The sequence below is a fragment of the Hoplias malabaricus genome, chromosome 13, assembly GCF_029633855.1.
Source record: "Hoplias malabaricus isolate fHopMal1 chromosome 13, fHopMal1.hap1, whole genome shotgun sequence".
Taxonomy (NCBI): Eukaryota; Metazoa; Chordata; class Actinopteri; order Characiformes; family Erythrinidae; genus Hoplias; species Hoplias malabaricus.
Genome location: NC_089812.1, coordinates 1,570,248 through 1,595,801, shown reverse-complemented (window position 1 = coordinate 1,595,801; position 25,554 = coordinate 1,570,248). Strand labels below are relative to the sequence as shown.

Genomic DNA, 25,554 nt, shown 5'->3' with positions numbered 1-25,554 from the left:
ACTCAGAGACAATCCACCAAACCCGTCCACATCTCGCCTCTACCAGCTGGAAAAGGGGCCGATCCCAGAGGTCTGGTCGTGATGTTCTGCAGCAGGTCAGCCGCGGTGGTTCTCGTGGTCCTCGTGGTCCTCCAGGAGCCGAGCCGGGGTCAGAGATCACCTGGAGATACGAGGAAACGATTGTTTCGCCAGCTGCGGAGGCTGGATGAACAGGTTGGTGCTGGAATGGAAGTGCAGTTCATGCTTTCCTCTAAAACTGACAGAACAAGGGGAATTCACTGTCACGTAGAAGTGGAGCTCTGATAAATCATGTCTTTTATAAGATCCTGGTGTTGTTTCCTGTTGTTTTATTGTTATAAAATATGTTTAAAATGTGCATGACATTCCTTCACCATATCGTCATCAACACACGCTTCTCCCTCGTTTTCACAATAGCTCTGGGTTTGATGTGATGTCTTTGATGGGAAACATTATGATGAGAAAGTGTACGGTTTATAAATGCACTCCTCATTGCTCGTTAGCAGCTCAACACAATCACAACATCCTACACCGAGAGATGCGACAGTGTCATTGTTAATCTGATAAATGATCTACAGATCTTTGGGGTCTTCCGCGGTTGTTTTTGCAGTACTTTTAAACCCATTTCCCTCCTCAGTTCAGAAGACTCCAGCAGATGACTCTCACTCATCTCCAGAGCATTGCAGGAAATTATAACATCTCTCACAGAGCGGACACTCGGTTCCAGTCACTCATGCAGCGCTCTGAGAGCTTTGCCACAGAGTTAAACTCTTTTAAGGCTGTGGTGGAGAGGGATCTCAGCTCTCTGAAATCCTGGAGCAGGAAACTGAGGAGAAAAACCCAGCGTTTAGAGCTAAAACTGGCCAAAGTGGAGCGGTCAACAAAGGAAAACCTCAGAATGGTGCGAAGGAACCTGACCCAGGAGGCGGAGACTCAGCGGGGCACCGCAGAAAAAATGATCTCCTATGGTAACAAGAAATTAAACTGTTTTTTTTTTTTAAATTAAACACAAATAAATGACTACAGTGGATTGGAATGGGACAGAACACAGACCTCTTATCTCCATAAAAACAAGATTTAATTTGATTTAATCTAGGATTACTTTCCTGGTTTATTTGTCATAAATTCACTTAGTGGTTTAAAGGATAGAGGGTTTTGAAAAGTTGAAAGGTTGCTGGTTTCCTCCGGGTGACTGTCTGTGAGGAGTGTGGTGTGTTCTCCCTGTGTCTGCGTGGGTTTCCTCCGGGTGACTGTCTGTGAGGAGTGTGGTGTGTTCTCTCTGTGTCTGCGTGGGTTTCCTCCGGGTGACTGTCTGTGAGGAGTGTGGTGTGTTCTCTCTGTGTCTGCGTGGGTTTCCTCCGGGTGACTGTCTGTGAGGAGTGTGGTGTGTTCTCTCTGTGTCTGCGTGGGTTTCTTCCGGGTGACTGTCTGTGAGGAGTGTGGTGTGTTCTCCCTGTGTCTGCGTGGGTTTCCTCCGGGTGACTGTCTGTGAGGAGTGTGGTGTGTTCTCTCTGTGTCTGCGTGGGTTTCCTCCGGGTGACTGTCTGTGAGGAGTGTGGTGTGTTCTCTCTGTGTCTGCGTGGGTTTCCTCCGGGTGACTGTCTGTGAGGAGTGTGGTGTGTTCTCTCTGTGTCTGCGTGGGTTTCCTCCGGGTGACTGTCTGTGAGGAGTGTGGTGTGGTCTCTCTGTGTCTGCGTGGGTTTCTTCCGGGTGACTGTCTGTGAGGATTGTGGTGTGTTCTCCCTGTGTCTGCGTGGGTTTCCTCCGGGTGACTGTCTGTGAGGGGTGTGGTGTGTTCTCTCTGTGTCTGCGTGGGTTTCTTCCGGGTGACTGTCTGTGAGGAGTGTGGTGTGTTCTCCCTGTCTCTGCGTGGGTTTCCTCCGGGTGACTGCCTGTGAGGAGTGTGGTGTGTTCTCCATGTGTCTGCGTGGGTTCCCTCCAGGTGACTGTCTGTGAGGAGTGTGGTGTGTTCTCCAAAAACACACGTTGGTAGATGGATTGGTGACTCAAAAGTGTCCGTAGGTGTGAGTGTGTGTGTGTGTGTGTGTTGCCCTGTGAAGGACTGGCGCCCCCTCCAGGGTGTATTCCTGCCTTGCGCCCAATGATTCCAGGTAGGCTCTGGACCCACTGCGACCCTGAACTGGATAAGGGTTACAGATAATGACTGAATGAATGAATTTAAATTTTTTAATGTAAAAGATAGATATTACTTTTAAATTATGTATAAAACCCCAAAAATATTACAAGTTGAGATATGAGGTTTTGTTAAGACAACATTTATGTACTGAACTGATTTTTTTTACATGAATTCCAAACTCTAAATCTTCAGAATGACCTCTAATTCATTTTTTACAGAGAGAGCTGTGAAGACCCCACAAGGAGAGGTCCATGACTTTAGAGAAAAGCTGAATAATCTCGAGGATCAAATGAAGAGTGTCCACCAAATTCTCCTCAGTAGATCCAAGCAGAATCCATGCTCATGCAGAAGAGAGCAGCCTAAGGCTTCTAAGAAAATCAGAATGAAAAACAGGCTTCCTTCAGTGCCTCTGAGGACCACCACAGACCCATTCAAAGGTGAAAAATCACACACTAATAAAAGTTAAGCTGAACTTATACAAGCTTTAAATGTCTGTGTTTAATCCCAGAAAGACCAAAACATCCTTCATGGGAATCGGTTAGACAAGTGCTCACATACTATTACAAACCCCACGGGGCACTAGAGGAATATAAGGCCCTGTTCACACCTGCCATTCGCATGCATCCTGGGGTGACCCGATCGTAAGTGGTCAGCACAAAGTGCAATCTTAAACAGGATGCGTCTCGAGGATGCTAAAGCGTGTGATCAGATAACACAAGATAAATATTAAAGGTGAAATGTACTGTGCTAAATCATAAACTAACCAGGGTGTGTCTTCAGAGATTATAGAAACATGTTAAACTGAAGCACTGGCCTCTCTGGCATCAGTGCTGCTGTTGAGAGGTGTCCGTTCCAGAGCGGAACTCTATTGTTTTTACGGCCTGTGATTCCGCCCACATTCCAATCACTGTAAAGTTTACACAGCCCTGGTTGCAGGTGAGGAATAAGAGTTGTGTTTGAAAAGATAACTTAAGCCTTGCATAGTTTCCCTTTTTAAGGTGGAACAGAAAATTTAAATAAGAAGCTGGGGAATAACACCAATATACGCCTTGTTAACTGACCCACGCAAGGTGCTAGTAAACTCTGTCCGCTGCTTTGAATATGGCGTGCAGTACCCATTTTCAATGCTTTCTGTCATTATCACAGATAGCTCCTTTAATACCAGGTGTGAACAGGGCTTAAGATTTTACACTGAAGTGGAAAGACCCAGACTGGAACCCTGCCAGGAAGAATCAGATACGAGGCTGTATACCATTTCTCATTCTGCTGACCTGAGGTGTGCTCTTAATACGGCCTTCATTGAGGACTGCAAAAGTGCAAGCTCAGCAGAGCCCTACTAAACAACATTCCTTGAGATCCATTTGAGGACCAGTGGAGCCCTGGAAGTCTGTATGGTGTTGACCCTCTGGGATCCATATGAAACAGGGCTATACTAAAATCATGCATTCTTTCAGTGCAGACACCCAGTCAGACAGTTCCCACGGCAACAGCACCACACCCTGAGGAAGTAGAGCAGATCCAAAGCCTCCTACATCCTCCCCTCACACAGAAGATTCTTCAGCACCACAGCCCGAAGAAACCTGCGACAAGTACGTACTGTTCCTACTCACTTTAAGGGATGTTTAATCCCCTGCACTAAGTAGGGATTAAGCTTAGACCTAGTCATTTTAAAGAAGAGTGTCCATTCACAATTTCAAAGTGCTGTGAAGGTACTGGACTAGACTTAATCTCAGACAAGGACACCCCACCCCCTCAATAATCAGAACACACACTGGAGAGGGCCCCAAGTCATCATAGGGCATCACACTCTCACCCAATAACTCACACACTCACACCTGTGGACAATGACACAGACACTTTACCTGCCGACATATGTGTTTTGACTGTGGGAGGAAATCGGAGCCCCCTGAGGAAACCCACGCAGACACAGGGAGAACACACCAAACTCCTCACAGACAGTCACCCGGAGGAAACCCACGCAGACACAGGGAGAACACACCACACTCCTCACAGACAGTCACCCGGAGGAAACCCACGCAGACACAGAGAGAACACACCACACTCCTCACAGACAGTCACCCGGAGGAAACCCACGCAGACACAGGGAGAACACACCACACTCCTCACAGACAGTCACCCGGAGGAAACCCACGCAGACACAGAGAGAACACACCACACTCCTCACAGACAGTCACCTGGAGGAAACCCACGCAGACACAGGGAGAACACACCACACTCCTCACAGACAGTCACCCAGAGGAAACCCACGCAGACACAGGGAGAACACACCACACTCCTCACAGACAGTCACCCAGAGGAAACCCACGCAGACACAGGGAGAACACACCACACTCCTCACAGACTGTGACCTGAGGGGAGGATTCCACCCAGGACCCGAGACCCTGCCGCTGTGGGGCAGCAACATCATTCTATACAATATAGTATGATATAATTGTAATAATATATATAATATAATCAAAGATATTCGATTCTAATTTCAGTGAAAATAGAGCACTGTGCAAAAGACTGAGATTGAATAAGATTTAAAAAGCTCTTCATCTGAGCAGTAAGAGGCTATTTGCTCGAAATAAAAATGAATAAATTAAATAATTGTGTTGCAAGTAAGTAATGTTTAACTCTAAAGTTTAACCCTTTCCAAGTCTTGGTACTTTTACTAGTTTTAGTGTTAATACACGCTTCATTACTTTATTAATCAAGAGTGTTGTTTATTTAACAAATACATAAGATCAAGGAGAATATCCGAACACAGCCTTTGTTCTTGCTCACAACACAGCTACTACTTTTAAGAAAGAAAAAAAAACTCTTTTCTTTCACTGTATTTATTTGTGTTTATTGTAATCATTTATAAATATAAACAATAAGCACCATGCCTACTGAGATGATACATTATTTTATATAACTATAACCTTAAGTGCCTGAGACGTAATTAATTGAACCTACAAAGAGGAACAAATTGACGAAATACAAAGGTTAGACAGGGCTTCGGTTAAAAATACTGTAGGGTGCTGCGAAGGGTGTGTCCAGAATTCACTGTGTCTGCAAGTCGAAAAGAGAGTTACACCACCCTGTTCACGAGCGTCATGTGTCATACTGACCTTACACTTACAGCAAGGAAAGTGACGATGCAATCAGACGGCATTCCTCTGACTCTGTAAACACAAGAATCACAGTCGATAAATCCTGCATTTTTTTCAGACATATTTATGTTAAAGTGAATTAAACCTGTTTTTAAAAATGTCAGTGTTGTAAAATATTTAAATTGTTGAGATGTTTTAAAAACATTATGGAGAGTGCTTTGGCATATGTATGAAATTACAGAGTCAGAGCAGTAGACAGGTAACAGGTGCCTTTCTCTAGTCTCCCTCCTTTAAAGTTATTATAGGAAATATTTATGAATGATTCATTGTTTGGAAAACAGTTTGAGTTGTAAGTCAAAATAGTCCCAAAAGATAACTCTCTTTATCATATTCTCCACTGGGCGTAATGTTTTTGTGTCCTAATAGAACCCTTAGAGGGCAGTGGGGCGCAATGCCACCTACTTAATGACTCATAATTATTATTAAACATCTTTAGTGAGGCCTGGTGTGATGCACGTCTAAGTGAGGAGTCATTTGTATTACATTAAACATTAAATGGGGTCACAAAACCCCAAATAAATTAGGAGGCTTAAAATCAGCCTTATGTGTGTCATATTCAATATCTATTTTGTCCAGATATCAGCACTGTTCCATACTTTACAGTGAAACTAAATGCACTTATATTTACTCCATTCTTGTCTTACAGTATGTAATGTGAACTCAATGCTACTGTTCCCTTCTGCTTCAACCAAAAACTATGTCACATTTAAGACATCTTTCCTTACTGCCATCCACGAGCTGTCTGTGTGCACCTGGCTGAGAGTGGAAGCTGAGTATGTGGGAACTCTTCTGTCTTATGCCACTGTGGAGAACGACAACACTCTGGTTCTGTACGGAAGGAGATCCGACGTTCTAGGCAACCTGGACTTTGTGGTTGGAGATCCAGCGTATCGTGAACTGGCCATGGACAGAGTTCTTGATGGACAGTGGCATCATATATGTGTGATCTGGTCTTCTATCGAAGGACAGTTTTGGTACTACATCGATCAGCAACTAATTTCCACTGGCTCTCGGTTCCAGAAAGGCTATGACATCCCTCCTGGGGGTTCAATAATCCTGGGGCAGGAGCAGGACTCAGTGGCAGGTGGTTTTGATCTGGCTGAGGCTTTTGTAGGCCGGTTGGCCGGCTTTGCCTTGTGGAACCGGGCTCTGATTCCTGGGGAAGTATCCAGACTCGCCACTGGGAAAGGAATCCCTAGAGGAGCTCTACTGACCTTGGATAATGTGGATGTTTTGCATGGAAATGTACAGCATGTGGTCTGTGAATGTCTGGAATATTGCACTTAAATTGAAAGTTTGGTGCTAATTTAATTAACAAGGCAACAGAGCTATTCATTGATATTACTTCCTAATAATAAACCAAAAATTAAAATTAAAGGTTGGCCTCACATATGAATGTCGATCAGGGTCATTGTTGGGATAGGATGGTTTCAAAGCCACACAGAGTCCATGAATGTCTCGAACCCTGCTAGCACATGTTCAACCAATGTTGTTGTTTTTTTTGTCTAATTAAAAGGTGATGTCTACATGTATTGTACTAAGATTATCATGTTCTTGATGTTTAATTTGATATTGATTTCTGAATATAAGCATATGCCTAATATTCCAGAGGACTAAACTACGTCTAAACACCGATACATTTAATTAAACTACATTTCCCATACTGCAGTGCGGGCGTGTTCTTGTTCTGGACTCCTCTCGCTTGCCGTAGTGTTCGTCACGAGTTTGCTTATGACCGTTGGTCATGGGGAAAAGAGGCTTCTGCAGTCCTGAACTCCACTGTTACTGTCAATGTCTATGTAGTTTTATGTAAATATTTATCCACTTGTGGATGTTTTAAAATATCGAAATGGCTAATATAACCAAGAAAGTGTCGTGGTCCGGGAGAGGCGAGGAGAACACACCGCTCGTCAACGGCTCAGAGCAACCTAAATACAACACACAGGTCTGTAACATAACAACTCTATTTCTGCTTATTAACTACAATTATCCGTTCCACCTTAAATTCAAGAGCTGTGTCACTAAGTCTGCTTATCATTACAACTGTCTTTTCCACATTAAATGCTGCAGCAGGTGTCAATGCGTGCTCTTAATAAGACAACTTTCCACCTTAAGAGGTGCAACAGCTTGACGTCTGATGTAGGTGCAGTGAAACTGACTGGAATCTTGTTTTATGTTCAACATTAAATTGCACAGCACTGTCATTTCACCTGCTTCTTGGTAGATACAGCTATCCGTTCCACCTTAAATGGTGTTATTGGTAAAGACACTGTGGTGTCTAATTGCCTTTACTTTAGCTCTGTTTGTTTCCACTCTACATTAAATGGTGTAGGAGGTAGAAGTAACTGCTTCACAGTTAAAGTTGGCTCTGAAAATGCTAATAACAAGTCTTATCAACTTATTAGACCTGGTTCACTCTCGGATATCTAAAAATAGGCTGAACTTGAATGTCATTCTTGAAGAAATGGGGTTGCACTTAACTGGGTTACAGTTCAGTGTCACTGTTAGCTATCTAGAACACTTGGCTGTCTAGAACTGGGTTGAGTTGTGTCTTTTAATGTCTAGACCTTGGTGGCTGGAGATGAAGAGTGATTGGGTGAAAATCCAGGTTATACATGTATTAAAATCTCCAAATAATTGCAGTGTGTTTGGAACCATTTCTTGAAATGACTTTGTGTAGAAGCATTTGCAGCCAGACGTCTGGTTCCATTTACCTCCACTGCGAACAACACACTTACTGATTACATTGTGCAGAGATTGAGAAATCTGTGCCTTTACCCTTTAAATCAACTCGCTCTAATATCTAGTTATATTTGTTGTATGCTCAGACCTAATACCAGCCCTCCACTAAAGGGATGTTGTTTTACATTGTTCGTTATGAGTATAAACACTAATCACAGTGTAATGTATTTAAGGAGAAATGCATAAAAGCAGTGTAAGCACCTGATTAACTCTGTGAGGTTCCTGTGGCATTGGGAAGAGACAGAGTTTTGAAATTTGGGCATGAAAGAAAATCCCAACTTCTCATTTTCCACCTTGAAGAGGTCACTTCCAGTTCCACAGATTACAAAAGATGCTTTTGATATGTTTGGCGTATTTGCGTGACACGAAAAGGGAGTTTTTAAACTGTTTTGTGTAAAGTATTTAACATTTAGCTAAAGTTCATTGACCTGTAAAGTGTAATAGTTTGTGGCCAGAATATTGGAAGCATTGGAAGTTCTGCTTTGAAAAAGGAAATATTTATTTATTATTATTTCTTATGTTGCAACATGCAGTGCGTTTTAACCCCTCCGTGGCAGTGAACACACACACATTCTAGTGCACTAGGGACTGTGAACACACCCCCAGAGCAGCGGGCAGCCACCCCCTGTGCCCAGGGAGCAGTTAGGGGTTGAATGCTTTGCTCAGCCGTGGATTATTGAGGGAGGAGGACTGCCCATTTAAATATATGGGGGGAAAAACACATTACATTAACGAGAAGGTCCATACTCTAGTAATACCCAGTCCAGATGCTGTTGCTGTTATCATATTGCGAAATGTGGCAGTGCTCATCCCGTGATTATTCCCGTACCCAAAGGAAAGTGAAAGAATGTGTAGAATTCAAGCCAACATTGAGAGGCCATCACTTCTGTGAAAAAAAAAACATGAAATGACTAACTTTCAACAGTGTTGTAGGTGTTTTGTTGATTTCCATTTTGTCTTTTTTCTCCAGTCATCCGCAGGGAGTGTGTTTCACATCGGCAGACTCAGCACAGTGGACCTCGACGAGGATCTCACACCAGAAGAGGTACGATCTATTAAATCTGTTAAAAACAATTATAAAAATATTAATAATTATCCACAATCAGCCCCTGACCTCGAATACTGGCTGAATGCCATACAGTCCTCACAGTTGAAGGAGATATTTCAGAAGAAATGCATGAGCTGGAGGTATCCCCTCGCTTAATAGGGTAAAGCAGCCTTGCATCTCCAGCTTTGGAGATCCTCTGACTCTGGGGGGGGGGTCTGTGGTTGCACAATCAGAGCAGCACGGACTCTCCATGACTTTGGGTGTATGTAATACACCTGACTGGAATCTGTGCATCTCTCCCAGTTTTAGCACCCGCTCAGAGCAGAGCATACTCGTCAGGATTGGATCTGGAACAAGGCAGTTTTGAAAGGCTGTAAGCTCTGTTGCGTGTGCAGATTACAAGGCCTTTGTTTGAGGTTGTGTTGAGGCCAGCTCCAGAATGTCGACTGGATATCAGCAGGACTGTGCTGAGATGTTTCCACTCTGTTGGGGAAACATACATCTATGATTCAGAGGCTTCATGCTGTGTTTTTAGTAGCTTACTCTTTATGAGGCATGTTTTCCTTGTGCTGTGAAAAGCTAATGCCATTGTTCCACTTGATTCATTCTTCGGTGTGTGGCTGGATGGGCCACGAGAGCAGAACAATGCGGAAGCAATAAAAAATACTATAAAATTTGTATTTAATTTAATGAAGGATATATATATATATCAGAATATATCAAATCTCTTTGGTTTTCCCCTCTTCTAGGAAGGATTTCCACTAAAAGTTGGATCATTTCTGTGAGGATTTGATGGGATTTAGCCATTTAGATAAGCGTGAAATCAGGTGCTGATATTGGATAATAGTAGTAATAATAATAATAACTGTAGTAATGATACTAACAAAGCTGAAAAGTGCTCCATTGAACCTTGAGATTGTGGCACACTCCTCAAAGCCAAACTCACAGTAACTGTAGGCAGTGGATATCATCCAGCCCTAGAACTAAATCAATTTGTTTACTGTGTTCTGTGAGGCCTCTGATTTGCTGTGTTTGTTTTGCAGGATCCCATGAGGAGCAGACCAAAGGAAATCCCACATAACGAGAAGCTGCTCTCGCTTAAATTTGAGGTAATTCACTTAAAATGAACACGAGTCTCTCAGTAGAGTACTATAACATCCCTCTCTGTGTCTGTCTGTAAACCTCTGACTGTAATTAACCTGGGAATCAGCCTTAGGTCCTTTGGAAAATCAGGGACAGATATAAATTATGTCTGTCTTGTGTGTGTGTGTGTGTGTGTGTGTGTGTGTGTGTGTGTGTGTGTGTGTGTGTGAGGGAGTGGGTCAGGGGGGTGGGGGGGTTTGCACTTACTACTTGCTCTACTGTGGTGGCCAGTAAGTACAAAATATGCCCACAAAGAGGAAATCACACGCTCTGTGTTTCTCTATTTGTGTGTGTGTGTGTGTGTGTTTCTTCTAGTGTGAGTGTGTGTGTGTGTGTTTTCTCACAGAAATTCATTGTTCTGCAAAAAAAAAAAAAACAAGCCTGAGAAAGTAATTCATAAAGGAATATATTTTTAAAGAAAAAACACTAAAGTGTAGCTTTGTAGTAAACAGTAAATGCACAAACAGTCAAATATCCACCAGCTTCTCACCACATTAATAATGCCTTGCCTTGGCTTTTTGCACGTGTCACGTCTTTATTTCAGAGTCTGGACTACGACAACAGCGAGAATCAGTTATTTCTGGAGGAGGAAAGGCGCATGAGTCACATGGTGAGCCCAATGCCAGTACAACGAATTAGTGAGTAGTATTAACTGATTTCATGCTCTGGAGCATGGGGCCAGATCACAGAGCTCTGCTGTTTGTTTTGTTCCTCTCAGTCTTTGTGACTGCGATGGTTTATGTATTGGGCTGAGGGCAAAGTGGTACAACGGATATTGAGCAGAATATTACAGAAGGACAGGGTGGTTTTCTGAATTGATTCAATAGACTCAAATCAAGGAATCGGTTCACATGAACAAATCATCCATGAATCAAATGTGTATTTGGAACCCAGCTGCAAAAGAGGCATGAGGTTTCCGTACTGAAATGTGGCTCTGGTTCTGACTGAACAGAATTTTCGGTGTCTGGAGATTAGTCGCTGGGTCATCTGTGGAATGATCGGATTTCTGACTGGACTCATCGCCTGTTTCATTGACATCATCGTGGAGAAATTGGCTGGATACAAGTACAAAGTGATCAAGGACAGTATCCTCACTGTAAAACTGTGTGTCTGTGTCTGTCTGTGTCTGTCTGTGTCTGTCTGTGTCTGTCTGTGTATGTGTGTCTATGTGTGTGTCTATGTGTGTCTGTGTGTGTGTGTGTGTGTCTGCTTGAAGCTTTACAATCAAACATATCCATCCATGTTTTTTAAACGTCCTTTATCGAAAACTCAGACATAGAGAAGTTTACGCAGGTGGGAGGTCTTTCCATCTCCTTGGTTTTGTGGGCGGTGCTTAACTCAGCGTATGTTATGGTGGGCTCCATCATCGTCGCATTCATTGAGGTAAAATTCTGCTTCCTCTTTGGAATTCTAGTACTGATCCAGATACAGTTCTGAATCTGAGGGAATAAATTCTCTCTCTCTCTCTCTCTGTTAAGCCCATCGCTGCGGGCAGTGGCATTCCTCAGATTAAGTGCTATTTGAATGGAGTGAAGATTCCCAGAGTGGTCCGGCTGAAGGTAAAAATGTCTTCTGGATTCAGACCCTGATGTTTATTACGTATTTTACAGTGCCAAGGCCCTTAGTTCACCTGGGAGATGGGATTTTTGTACAAGGAGCATTTTACAACAGTAGAATGAGTAAAATATGCACAACACTAATTAGTGAAGTAGTTAATAATCAGTTACAACCTCATACCAGTATAATCATTTTTGTATTTAAATGATTGGCGAACCCTAATTGTGTTTGTTGTTTGTATTTTTGATACAGTTGTTTATATATAAAGATAAACCATTTAAATCTTATTTTCCCAGTAGTAATTCATAATTCATTCTGAAAAGCTAATCAGAAATGCAGTAGTCGCTGATGTGTGTGTGTTTGTGAATAGACTCTGTTGGTGAAGGTGTGTGGTGTGATCTGCTCTGTGGCTGGGGGTCTTGCTGTGGGAAAGGTAAGACAAAACCTGGATGCTGTCTGTTTCTGATAATGAATTAATTATATATATATATATATATATATTATATAATATATTGGACACTATTCTGTAGTTTTCACTGTCCAGAGAAACAGGTTATTTCTCGGTGTGATTCAGGCATGTGTTCATGCCTGTGTAGTGCATGCAGGGGTCACGGCATTGAATTCATGTGAATGCTCCGGAACATTACCGGCTCTATTCACACATGAGTTCACTTTGACATTACCCCGACTTTGTACTGGGGTGCTGTCAAAATAAAGCCTGAGTAATGTCCGGTACATATTTTAAGGGTATTGGTGTTAACACATAAACCTCCAGCTGTCCTTTATGATTATGCTGAGTGTGATGCAAGAGATATTTATTAGAGTAAAATTATTTGATGCTCCTCCCTCTTTCCTCCCTCAGGAAGGGCCTATGATCCACTCTGGAGCTGTGGTGGCAGCTGGAGTGTCGCAGGGCAGGAGCACATCGCTGAAGAAGGACTTTAAGGTCAGTTAGGTTTTGATCAGATGGACAGCTCGTGTCCGATTCAAGCAGGACATGTTTATGAAAACCGTAAGCAAACACTAAACGGCTCTGAACCGCTAGCCATAGTCACAAGACCCAATCAGCATTCGACCAGCGCGACCTAGACTGACATGGACAAAGTAGAGCTGTGTGAGGACCAGTTGTCAGAAGAGGGGTGGTGTGATATCGCTGGAGGAGATCAGCAGATTAAAGACAGACTTTGCTTATGAACTTTGTCTTCAGTGTTCTCCAGTGCTTCCATTCGTTCTGTGCTACACAGCCTCAGACTCTGTTCTTCCTGTTCGCTGACAATGTAGCACAGCTTTTAGTGTAAGAAAGATCAGGCTGTTGGTCTTGTTTCTTGTATCAGGGTCAGGGTTTGGTCTTTGCTACGGTTTAAAATATATGTCAATACTTGTAGACTTGTTTATTGGCCTACACTTTATATTCAGCAGCATTACTGACTGTTTCTGCATAGAAATGGTTAGATTGCAAAGCATGGCACACGTCAAAAATAGAACCCACTCGCACTGTTGCACTTTACGCTTGTGGCTCATTTGCAGCGTCTGGTGTGAAAGTAACTTTAGGTGGTGGAGCTTCACAGAAATATTAGCCATCTTTAAAAACGTCTAACTGCAGTTCCTCTTTGTCTGCACAGATTTTCGAGTACTTCCGCAGGGATACAGAGAAGAGGGACTTTGTTTCTGCTGGAGCTGCTGCTGGAGTCTCCGCTGCGTTTGGAGCTCCTGTTGGTGAGAGATGTCTTTGTTGCCTGCTGTATCAATAACACAGTATCATATTTATCCAGTGTTTTTTAGACACGCCTTATAACAAGTGAGTTCAGCTCATTTAAGCTGCACCTTTGTGGACACAGATGTACACACACATTGTACAATCTCTCTAGAAAACCATTATAAAAGACTGGTCCCGTTTCTTTTGGCTTCTCCTCGTCCAGGTGGAGTTTTGTTCAGTTTAGAGGAAGGAGCATCTTTCTGGAACCAGATGTTGACCTGGAGGATTGTGAGTGAATAAACCTGATACAATATGACTATAAATCCTAATGTCATCTCATGTTTTTAATTCAAGGTAAAGTAAACCATTCTTCCTCCTCAAACATAAACATTCTCTTCCTGTCTTTGTATTAGTTCTTTGCCTCCATGATCTCCACCTTCACCTTGAACTTTTTCCTGAGTATATACCACCACAAACCAGGAGACCTGTCCAGTCCCGGTCTCATCAACTTCGGCAGCTTTGACCTGGAAGTAAGTTCTGTAACAGGTTTCCATCACTTACTGTTTTTCTCTGTAACTTTAGAAGTCCATTATGAAAGTTAAGAGGAATAGATGTATTGTACTTGCAATAATAATGATGTCGTCTGTGATATATCTCCTCCCACAGAATGTGCAGTACAATCTGTATGAGATTCCTCTGTTCATAGTAATGGGAGCAGTAGGTAAGGAGTAGTATTCAATGAGTTTACAAACCTGAAATAACTGTGTAATTACAAATTAAGAGCACGTGGAATACCAGTGGTATATTCACTTTTACAGATGTATTAGAGTTAATTAACTAGCAATAATTATAATATAACACTAATAATAATGATTCATTTTATTTTAATGCCCCTTTAAACATCTGTAGAATACATGTGAATAACTTTTAACATGTTTCCCTCTTGTGCAGGTGGCCTTTTGGGGGCTCTCTTTAACGTCCTCAACTACTGGTTGACCATCTTCAGGATCAGGTAAAACCACAGAAGACAGAGATGTTATAACGCTGATATATTAATATATTTCTGTATTGACTGGAAGATCCTCCCTCAGGTATGTACACCGACCGTACCTGCAGGTGATGGAGGCGATGCTTGTTGCCGCAGTAACAGCCACAGTCTCCTTTGCCATGATCTACCTCTCCAATGACTGCCAGCCTCTGGAATCACCATCCACTGAGGATTATCCCTTACAGGTGGAGCAGAGTTTTATATATATTTATATATGAAAGTTACATTATGGAGCCAGTCCAGCTTGAATGGGTTAACGGTTACGTTCTAGAGCACCGAATACATAAGGATTTACATATGATTTAAATTGAGTAGACACTCCAAGCCTGTCAGAAGAGCATTTTTTGTAATGAATATATTGTCCCAGAAATAAAGATTATATTTATATGCCACTGATATAAAGATAATACAATACATAATGATTCAATAACACTAATTTAAAGGAACACTAGGTAACATTTGGGGGGCTTCCCTTGGTGTAATTCATTTTGACAGGACTGTTCTATATTAAATCGGGAGGAGGGTAGGAAACCACTCACTCCCCACTAATTTCAGTACAGTCTTGTCAAAATTAATATTCAAGTTACATAGTGCAGTTTCTGCAGTGCTGAGCCCACAGTAGCAAAAAAACAGAGGCTCTGTTCTCTCTATTACAGGCTAGTGAAGCATCACAATGACTTTGAAGTTGTTATTTGTAGGTAAAAATATTATGTAGTGTTCCTTTAAAGAACAGTTCTAAACAAGTAAATACTTTAAAATCCTCTATAAATCCTCTTATTGGCTCCGAAACAGATAAACCATGATTGGCTCAAATACTGGTGACATTCATTGTTATGTAAACAAACATGCCAATAAATACAATGGGCGATATTGAGGTCCGCAAATATGATTGCGGTAATGTCCATGTGCTGTACGATACGTCAGTGATGTAATTAATTATTGTGACAAACATATTCTTTAATTTATTTTGAGATTATGGAAAGACATTAGCGCAGTTGATTCCATTAGCGTACGGTACACCTGCGATTTTAACACTTAATGTAAACGGACTCCCCTCCTGATGATCTTTATGTGTGAATTCGTGTGAATTTGGGCTGAAGGTGTGTCTCTCTGTGTGTGTGTGTGTGTGTGTGTGTGTGTGTGTGTGTGTGTTCTCTTTTTTAGCTTTTCTGTGCTGATGGAGAATACAATGCCATGGCAACGGCATTCTTCAACACACCTGAGAGGAGTGTCAGGAGTCTTTTCCATAATCCCGCAGGTGTGTGTGTGTGTGTGTGTAAACACTTCCGTACATAAAGAATTGGCAGTGATTAATCTGTAATTTCGTGACAGTGTGTTTTTCACTCTTTCGTACTGGTCAGTCTGTCATTCTCGACTAGAGTTAAGTTTATCGCACTGTTCCTCCGTCTTATAACTGCTCTGAGGTCTGTCAGCTGTGGGCTGTAGCTCTGTTTAACCTTGGTTTTTCTCCCAGGGACCTATAACCCCGCGACCCTCGGCTGCTTCACCCTGACGTATTTTTTCCTGGCTTGTTGGACGTATGGATTGACCGTCTCTGCCGGAGTTTTTATCCCTTCACTGCTAATCGGCGCTGCGTGGGGACGACTCTTCGGGATCATGCTGCCGAAGATGACCTCCGGCCAAACGGTCAGTTTGTACAGAAATGCTTCTGATTCACAAAGACCCAAAATTATTACTTACAGCTGCAAGCCTGGTACTACTTTTTGTGGTGTAGCCCCAGTGCAGGACTTCAGATCCAAACATGCCTTCGATCGAAGGCATGTTTGGAGTAAGAAGTTAAATGTGTCAACGAGATATTTATTTAATTGTTGTGGTTGTATTTTGTGAAAGATGCTAATTGTCAGATGTTCTTTCTGATGTGTGTTATATTAGCAATGGGCAGATCCTGGAAAGTACGCTCTGATGGGAGCTGCAGCTCAGCTGGGTGAGTCAGAGCTGTTTTACCGTCATGTGTCTGAGACAACTTCCTTGTGCTGTGTTATGGAACTGTGCTGGAATGCTGTCTTGTCCTCTTTCTGTCTTTGTTGTCATCAGGAGTGCATTCCTTCTCAGAATGTTTCTTAATTAACAGTGCAGCACTAAATTACAGTTTGATTTTTGCAGGCGGCATTGTCCGAATGACTCTGAGTCTCACGGTTATATTGGTGGAAGCCACAGGGAACGTTACATATGGGCTTCCCATCATGCTGGTACTGATGACCGCCAAAATCGTGGGGGATTACTTCATCGAAGTAAGATTTAAAAGATTTATGGCACATTTTTAATGCATTCACAAGTATTTTAAATAGAGCTACATGAAATCATTTCAAGACTCAACTCATCCTGTACAGGTAATTTAGCTTTGACAGTTGGTGTCATGGTGGATGAGGGGAGCACAGAGTGGTTCGGGAAATGCAGTGTAAAGGTGGAATGGCTCAGGGGTGTTTTAGGTACATGGAGGACAGGGTGTCGTCATGTCATTGTGTTGGTTGGAGATGTAGCACATAAATGTCATATGAAACTGGTTGCACTGAGCATACATTAACGGTGCCAGTGGGGCTTAGTACGGCTTTAGTCACCAGGGAGGTCAGTGTGGATCTACATGTAAGAGTATGATAGGGCTGTAAAATTAACTAAAACAAAAGCATTGTCCCCAGTAAGTTAAGTTCTCTCGAGAATGTACATTTTTTCTTTCATTCATTCATTGGTTTAGTCACTCATTCATTCATTAATCAATGAGTTCACTTAATTTTGGGTGTCCAACCTTTTGCTTACCACCATATACAGTGTTTTTCAATGTGTCAATGTTGGTAAAGCCGTTTAACTAATTAATTTATCTGGGAAATGCTTGCCTTCAGGGTCTGTATGATGTACACATTAAGCTGCAGAGTGTTCCCTTCCTCCACTGGGATGCTCCTGCCACCTCTCACTCTCTCACTGCCAGGTATTGTTGGGTTATGTTTCATATGTAAACGTAGTTAAAATTAGCTCTAACAGTTAATGTACAATGTGCAGTCACACTTAAAAATATTCTACACTCGTGTCCACAGAGTGGTAGACAGTGAACAGACACAGGGTTTAAAAACTCTACACGATATGCCCTCGTTCATTTTATTTGCCAAAGTAGCTTTGAGTGTCTTCTTCATCCCACAGGGAGGTGATGAGCTCTCCGGTCACCTGCTTTAACCAAGTGGAGAAGGTCGGCGTTATCGTGGACGTCCTCAGCAACACATCTACCAATCACAACGGCTTCCCGGTCATCATCCAGTCCGCTGACAGCGAGGAGGTACACTGACTCCAGGGGGGTTTCATAAATAGGGGCTCTCAGGTTACCTGGATGCCCTCAGCCAGAAGTCAAGCCTGTCCAATAGATGCAGAGCTGAGCGACCATACTACTAACCCCCTTGCAGTTTGGTCTTAAAGGGGAATTCCACCTGTTTCTGCTAAAATTAAATGGTTCTGTTTGAGAAACTTGGTTAGTTAGTCTAGTTCACACTGGTAGTGAATGGAATCTGACTTCTGAAGAGAGTTATTACAGTTAGCGCTGTCAACGTTAAAGTGTTAACGCATGTGATTAATCTGGAAAATGTTTACGTTTTGTTTTGTTTTTTTATTTGGCCACATCCCCATAATTCACTATTTTTTACAGAGCCTAGTGATTAATCACAGAATGTCATTGTGATTAGTTATTACCTAAAAGGCTTATGAATACACTGCAGAAGGTCTATATCATTGTTTTAAACACATGTTACATGTGTTAAAGGGTAATGCGTGTTTCCTGTCACCAAAACCAGAACTGTGTATTCCCCATCAAACCACTCTGTGACTGCTTTAACCTCCTAACATTGCAATTCCACAGAAATATCAGTGGAATTCCTCTTTCGGGTGTGTGGCTAACTGGGAAATCCTGCTTTGTTAACCCTGTTCACACTGTGGTGTTGTGGTCCAGAATGTTGTGTTTCTCTTTTTTTGGTTTGCTGACCCCTTATATGTTTGTTTTCACAGCCTGGGAAACTCTGTGGCCTCGTCCTCCGCTCTCAGCTCATCGTTCTCCTCAAACATAAGGTAAACACGGCTCTTAAAAGCTTAATAGCACCAGCACAAGATATATTTAGTCAGCTGTATTATTATCATTGTCCTCGCTGTACAAAAAAGAACTGTTGTCCTAACTTTAAACCAAACTCAGTGCAAAAAAAAATATTTTATTCAGAGTAATTTTGGAGCATTTCTATTGGTCCATTCATCATGACATCGTGACACAATGTGAAGGACAGCTGCAGTGTTCAAATATGGACAAACATGGGGATGTATGTTTTTCAGGGTTAGCAACAAAGATATTGGGCAAATGCTGAATATAAAGCTGATTTTTTTTGGGACCATATTTCCATGTGTGTGTTTTTATTTTAAAATGTCCAGAGCACGCATGCTTCGTTCCTACATTGTTTACTTTTTCTAATCTTAATCTTGTGTAAGCGAAGCCCCTCAGGGAGTGAGACAATGGTCTCAGGAGGGTTTCCTGCTTGAAAAATAAGAGCGAGTAGCCTTTTGCATCCTTTCCTGTTTACTTAATAAACATCTAAAGGAAACTGTAAGCAGCCAGAAATTATTTGACCCATGTGATCATGTCAAGTGATGATTTGTAAATGTACTATTTGTGTGTGTTTGTGTGTGTTTGTGTTTGTGTGTGTGTGTGTGTGTGTTTTGTAGGTGTTTGTAGAGAGAGCTCACTCTCGCCTGAGTCAGAGAAGGTTGCAGCTGAAGGATTTCAGGGATGCTTATCCACGTTTCCCTCCCATTCAGTCCATCCACGTGTCCCAGGATGAGAGGGAGTGTATGATGGACCTCACAGAGTTTATGAACCCCACGCCTTACACCGTGCCACAGGTACATCCCACACATTAATAAATCAGATTAACAACGACTCCCTTCTCACCAGCTCCATGATGTTCTCCTGTGTGTGATCAGTGAGTGATTACGTTGTTTGTACTGCATTTTGACTGTTGGCATGAGCACCTTCCAGCAGCACTACACACCTCCTCAGATCGGGCGTAGAAGTACGTGGTTGTCAGGAATCATTGACAGTGTGGGCAGCGTGTCACTATGGCACACACACCATGCCGCGTCTGCATTAACTAGGGACCAGCCTTAAACGATGGCCCTAGTGTTGCGCTGTATGAGACCAAAGTGTATGGTATTTTTAAAAAGATGGTAGTTTCACATTATCACACTATTATTAATTGTAATATTGTTTTTTGTTTTTTGTTTTGTTTATGACACAACTGGGACCTTATATAGGTTTTCCACTTGTGTCAAGACAACATAGAATATAATAACACTGGAACCCCATCATGTATATAATGAAGGTTTTGGGTACTGCAGGGTTTACTTGGCTGCACAAAACAATATGTGAAAGAAGAAAATAATAAAACAGGTTTATTTTTACTACAAAAAGTGCAGAAATTACTGAAGCCTCTCTAGCAGCCTGCTGGAAAATCCCACTGTCCACCGGTGTGTGGGTGTGTCTCTGGAGGGAGGGATGGAGGGAGGGAAAGAGAACGCAAGAGATAAAGAGAGAACGAAGAGGGTCGTTACAGAGAAGAGGGTCTAAAATACGCAGCCCTAAATTTTGTTCTTTGCTTTTTTGGTTGCATCTTGCAGTGTTACATTATTATTATATTATGCAAGAAACGCAACCCATAAAAGTAATTTTAATTAAGCACTAGTCAGCCCTATTTCGTTTGATCTCCGGTGAATCCTAGACAGCACAGTTGGACAGCCCCCTCTCAGTTATCTGTGTCTGTTGGCTGATATGACAGATCTGGGCAGTGTGCATTCTCTTCTGGAGCGTTAAGCTGTTAGGGGTTGTGTTAGCTGCAGTTCATAAAGAAGTGGTGGATCGGCCTCACGTATTCCCCCACCACCCTCTGGAGGCTTGGGATGAGACATGTTGAAAGATTGGAACTGAGGACCCATCATAATTGGGGGAAAATTCAGCAAAAACTGGGGATAAACGAAAAAGCAATAACTTCTACATCTGTTGAAGAGCTAAACTTTCTGATATAAAGGCTTTGAAAGGCATTTATACCTTGGGAGACCTTTGAGGCTTTATTTATAGATCACAGCACTGAGCCAATGATCATGACTCAATAAAAAAAATCTCCCAGTGATGTTTTGTGCATAAAATCAATACTAGCCACAAAACCCGGGCTGTTTGCAACGTTCATGATTTTAATTAAATACGTTTTTAATAAAAATCAGAGAATGTTTCCTCACCATTTGCTAGCTCTCCGGTCTGTTTGCATGCTGGAAAAATATCAGGTGATAATACATAGCCCTGACTCAGTAAATGGGTAACAAACAAAGTGCTTTGCTCCGAACTGGCTCAGGAGCTCTCTCCCTCGGTTGCTTGGTCAGACACAGTTGAGAAATGACATCTGGAGGAGTTTGAACAGTGGAGAGACTTCAGAACGTTGAAAAGCATTAAAAGAGATGGGGATGTTGCTCTATTTCTGCTCCATAGGTGGGTAATATTGACTTATTTTTGCGGTTACAGTTACGTTACTCACGGTGGAAATGAGTGTATATTCGAGAGACCTCTAACTGCATGAAAGTAAACGCAAACGGAAAGTGCTACAAAAGTAAACAGCTTGAGTTACAAATGAGTCTCTGGGGTAATTCAGGGGTCGGGGGGTGAGGGGTGGCTGTGAGAACAATGGTGCTTCAGAAATATCTGTGTTGCCTTTAATTAGTTTTAAATATGAATACATACAGTTTGCCCCCAGTGACTAAATGGAGGCAGATGGAAACACTCATTTGTTGTGTATTTCTGATCATTTCTTTTACTGTGTTTTCAGGAGACGTCTCTCCCTCGTGTGTTTAAGCTGTTCCGGGCTCTGGGGCTCAGACACTTGGTCGTGGTCGATGATGAAAACAGGGTAGGAATCACGGCACATTTAAATGGGCTCTTATTGTAATGTCCTTGTGATGTAAGCTGGATTATTCTTGCCTCTCTCTGTGTCCAGGTGGTGGGTCTGGTGACCAGAAAAGACCTGGCGCGATATCACCTGGGTAAACACGGTCTTGAGGAGCTGCACCTCGCTCACACATGACAAAACCTGCCTTCCACACACTCCTCCTGCCTTCTGTTTGTCTTCGCTGTGGGTCCAGCAGGGGAGATTCCTCCAAAAGTCTGCAACCTGCGACAGATACAAGTAAAGGCCTGGATACACAGAGGATTCTATTTCAATCTCCCAGATGCGGTGTTTGTGTTGGTTCTGTGAAACACGGAAACATGGAAAGGAGTTATAGGTAGCTGCCGTAGCAAAACATAGTATCTCCACAACAGTAAAAGAGATTTTAGACCATTTCTATTGGCTTGTTCATTCGTAAATATGAACACAGTGCGTAGGGTTTGAAGAATGAATGGAGATGCAAGTGTTGTTGCGTGACAGCAGTGATTCACCTTTGTGTATCAAGGTCTTTTTAGTATGATGTAGAGCAAGGGCTCAGTGAAACCGTTAAATTATGCAGAAGATATTTTTATTTAGGTTTACAAGAATAGCACGACTCCTTTATTTACATTTTCGCACTGATTTACTGTCTATTTATTTTTTTCAGGTGTCTGTCCTGATTTCCATCCCTCTCTAATGTGTGTTTTGTTGTGTGTTATGTTTGTGTTTGATATGAATGTGCCTCAGCGTCTACTGATTAGAATCGACGAGCTTTGGTCGTTGGACTCGTGTATTTGGGTAACACTTTATTTGAAGGCTGCCTACATAGGGACAGCATGTTTATACACTGAACATCTACCTTGTATCTACACTCATTGTTCATTTTATGAACTCGACTACACGTACATATACAGGACCCCTCAGAGCAGGTATGATTTGGACGGTGGACCATTCTCATCGCTCCAGTGACACTGACATGGTCGTGTCTTAGTGTGTGTTGTGCCTGTAAGAGTGGATCAGACACAGCAGTACTACTGGAGTTTTTAAAGACTTTAGTATCACTGCTCAACCGACAGCTTCCTGTGTCACTGATGAAGGACTAGAGGATGATCAACACAAACTGTGCTGCAGCAGATGAGCTACTGTCTCTGACTTTACGTTTACAAGGTGAAGCAACGAGGGAGGAGCGTCTAACAGAGTGGAGAGTGAGTGGACAAAGTGTTTAAAAGCTCTAACAGCACTGCTGTGTCTGATCCACTCTAACCAGCGTAACACACACTAACACACCACCACGTATGCACAGAAACAGGTGGACTACAGTCTCTAGAACATGATGTAGCTCTCATGAAGGTAGCCTTAACATAAAGTGTGGCCAGTTGTGGTTTAGTTGCGTTTTCTCTGGCGTATCAGGCTGAAACTCTTCTCTCTGTGGGATGAAAGGCTGAGAATGGAAAGCAGTAACTCTTAAAGTAGCTTAAAACCTTCAGATCTGTTGTGGGTTGAGAATGCGTAGACGTTCACACTGATTGGACCCTTTTAAGTCCACATTTCAGCCTTATCTTCCATTTCTATTGGACCATTTTCCTAATGGAGCCAAACCAAGCACACATTTCACTTCTTTCCTTTTCATTTGGAGATTTACAGCAGGGTTCTGCGCGCTTCTCCAACGGATTCAGACTTGTTTTGCACAGTGTTTTTTCTGATACAGTAATGATTTTATACTGTAGAGTCGCGTACTTTCCTGGTCGAAACGTTTGCCTAAAGTAAATAGTGAAGCTGACAGACACAGAAGGATGGGTACCCTCACGGCTGACGGTTAACCGCGTATACGACGGTGTCCTCGGTGTGCGATTGTTTTCCATGAAAATTTTAATCTCTGAACCACGTTATTCAGACATTGTCGTGAAAACGGGACGTTTAAATTTCTTAAAGCTGACAAGAGGATTACGTAACACACACAGACTTCATCTGTTCTCATGTGTGAGTGTTGTATTTGTTTATCAGTGAAGTGGAAAGGAGCTAATATCCGCTTCTTTTAAAAGTGATATAAGAATTTAGCCGATGTATTGTCCAAAGCTGTGAGGTTTTTAAGGAAATAAAAATAACGTCCCCTCTGTTTTTGTAGTTGTGGGTTTTGAGCAGTAAATTAAGACTGATTTGATTTTTTTTTTTAATATGTCATGAAGTAAAAATGTGGAAATAATAAACATTATGGATCACATGTAATTCCTTATTGTGCCTTACCATTAAATCGCAGTAAACATTCGCCTGTGGTTCTCTTTGTTCTGTTGTTGTTGCTGGATTCACGTTAGCATTAAATCGTAAATATTAGGTAAAAAAAAAAACCTTCAGTGCATGTGCACATTAATATGGAGGTCTGGAGCCCACCAACCCACACACTGTGAAACAAGATTACCCAGTCGGTTTTCTGTGTGCTGCCAGTCAGAAATTTTGGGATAAAATGAGCCGTTCTGATTCTGCTCTGCTTCTGATGTCATGTGCAAAGACTTTAGTATTGTCCCACCCCCTCGTCTAAATCTCACAAATCACAGCCCTGGACCAACCTTTATGTGAGAGCACAAAGACACAACGTGCTCTGAGTAAAAATGTCTAAAAAACAGGTTCCTCGCTCCTCACTGCTGTGCGCTCGGGGTCGGGGCGAACAGCGAGCGGCTCATTATCATTTAAAGGAACAGGTGCTGGAACTGGCTTTGGTGAACATAGCTTTTTAGACGGCAGGAGAACTCTGCTGTGGGGTCCTGCTGGAGATTGCTTGGTAAACTTTAGAAGGCATGATTACATCAGAGGTTTCAGTGGGTAGTATTTCATTTCAGGGCGTAGTGCCCGTTTAAGCCACACCCCCTTCCGAGTCACCTACATTACACCTATATCTCCATCGTATAATCCTAAGTGAATTAAAGATGGGAGATTGATAGAACCGTGTGCCTCCCAGGCATCTGTGGATTAGTAGGTCCAGAGTGGGATTATCTGGCTCCGATCCGTTTAGACTGGGATTAGCATGGTTTCTTCAATCCTGTTAAATCAGTCGCACACACAACTGTCTGGCGTCAGAGCAGCATCTCAGAATAACCATGTCAACATGTTGCACCGGGAAAAGGTTTATTCTAATTTACAGTAGCCTACAATTGTCTTATATTTATTTCATATTTATTTTAATTACATAATTATACTAAATGTAACAAATTTAATGAAATTTAAAGCATTAAATAATATTTATTTTAATTATTTATTATTTCCACTTAATTATATGGGATGTGTTATTCTCCGAAATGATGGAGTTCCATCCGAAACCTTTGGAATGACTTGGGATCAGGAACTTATCCTCCAACATCAGTACCTGACCTCACTAATGTTTTTATATAATCTTCACAAGATATCTACACCCCTTAAATTAACCGTGGCTGTTACACTGACGGGTTTGATTCCCAGCCCGGTTACCCAGTATTACATCAGTAAGAATCTTTGGCAAAGAATGCTAATGCTACATGTGCTGCCTTCTGGGGTTCAGTATCAATATTTCCCTCTACTCCTGTAATCTGGTAGCACAGAAAACATACTAAACACATGGAGCACCCTGACACAAAAGTGCTGACCCCATGGTCAGAGAGCGTCCACTTTGACTGCTGTGGGTCAGGAACACATTCCCGCTCCCTCTTTTCCCACAGTAACTTCAACTCAATGACATAAATTAGGCTGGAGTTCAAGAGAGCTTCTGTCTCTTGTGTCTGTAACTCTTGCATTTCCTTCTTTTCTGAGGTGATTTCCAGGAACAGCTATCCTTCGTGGTTGCTAAGTGGCTAGGAACATCTCCCAGGTGGTTGCTAGGGTGTTACAATGTGATTAGGTGCTTGCTTTAATATGTTTTTAAGTGCTTTAAACTGGTCACAGTTAACATCTCCCAGGTGGTTGCTAAGGTGGTGCTATGTTGTTAGGTGCTTGTTATGCTAGGATCCTAGCGCTTTGTGCGTGTAAAACGGTGCCCAATTCACTAAATAGCTGCACTATTTTGGGCTTCCACCATTTTGTATTAGTGTTT

At 42.2% G+C, this 25,554-nt stretch overlaps 2 protein-coding genes across 2 annotated transcripts; both read left to right on the top strand.

The window, feature by feature from the left end:
* Nucleotides 1-81: 81 nt before the first annotated feature.
* Nucleotides 82-6,600, top strand: LOC136665399 (pentraxin-4). Its single transcript, XM_066643011.1, has 5 exons — nucleotides 82-213; nucleotides 656-964; nucleotides 2,376-2,592; nucleotides 3,610-3,744; nucleotides 5,960-6,600. Exons 1-5 carry the CDS (start codon nucleotides 82-84, stop codon nucleotides 6,598-6,600), a joined length of 1,434 nt encoding a protein of 477 aa, XP_066499108.1.
* A 440-nt stretch (nucleotides 6,601-7,040) lies between these two features.
* On the top strand, nucleotides 7,041-23,748 carry clcn7 (chloride channel 7). Its single transcript, XM_066642912.1, has 25 exons — nucleotides 7,041-7,258; nucleotides 9,026-9,100; nucleotides 10,147-10,212; nucleotides 10,791-10,856; nucleotides 11,199-11,331; nucleotides 11,520-11,629; nucleotides 11,725-11,805; nucleotides 12,174-12,236; nucleotides 12,666-12,749; nucleotides 13,426-13,519; nucleotides 13,723-13,787; nucleotides 13,913-14,029; nucleotides 14,166-14,220; nucleotides 14,451-14,511; nucleotides 14,591-14,732; nucleotides 15,712-15,805; nucleotides 16,022-16,194; nucleotides 16,441-16,492; nucleotides 16,672-16,799; nucleotides 17,406-17,491; nucleotides 17,701-17,833; nucleotides 18,553-18,612; nucleotides 19,255-19,431; nucleotides 21,402-21,482; nucleotides 21,570-23,748. The coding sequence occupies exons 1-25, from the start codon at nucleotides 7,163-7,165 to the stop codon at nucleotides 21,654-21,656; spliced, it is 2,379 nt and encodes a 792-aa protein (XP_066499009.1). The 5' UTR covers nucleotides 7,041-7,162; the 3' UTR covers nucleotides 21,657-23,748.
* Nucleotides 23,749-25,554: the final 1,806 nt, after the last annotated feature.

What these genes read in the sequence shown, in the direction of transcription:
- LOC136665399 (XM_066643011.1), top strand. Translation starts at nt 82, where the DNA reads ATGTTCTGCAGCAGGTCAGCCGCGGTGGTTCTCGTGGTCCTCGTGGTC. An exon ending in TGCGGAGGCTGGATGAACAG is followed by an intron (nt 214 to 655) that starts GTTGGTGCTGGA and finishes TTCCCTCCTCAG; the next exon opens with TTCAGAAGACTCCAGCAGAT. An exon ending in CCCGAAGAAACCTGCGACAA is followed by an intron (nt 3,745 to 5,959) that starts GTACGTACTGTT and finishes CTTGTCTTACAG; the next exon opens with TATGTAATGTGAACTCAATG.
- clcn7 (XM_066642912.1), top strand. Translation starts at nt 7,163, where the DNA reads ATGGCTAATATAACCAAGAAAGTGTCGTGGTCCGGGAGAGGCGAGGAG. An exon ending in AAAGGCGCATGAGTCACATG is followed by an intron (nt 10,857 to 11,198) that starts GTGAGCCCAATG and finishes CTGACTGAACAG; the next exon opens with AATTTTCGGTGTCTGGAGAT. An exon ending in TCTTTTCCATAATCCCGCAG is followed by an intron (nt 15,806 to 16,021) that starts GTGTGTGTGTGT and finishes TTTTTCTCCCAG; the next exon opens with GGACCTATAACCCCGCGACC.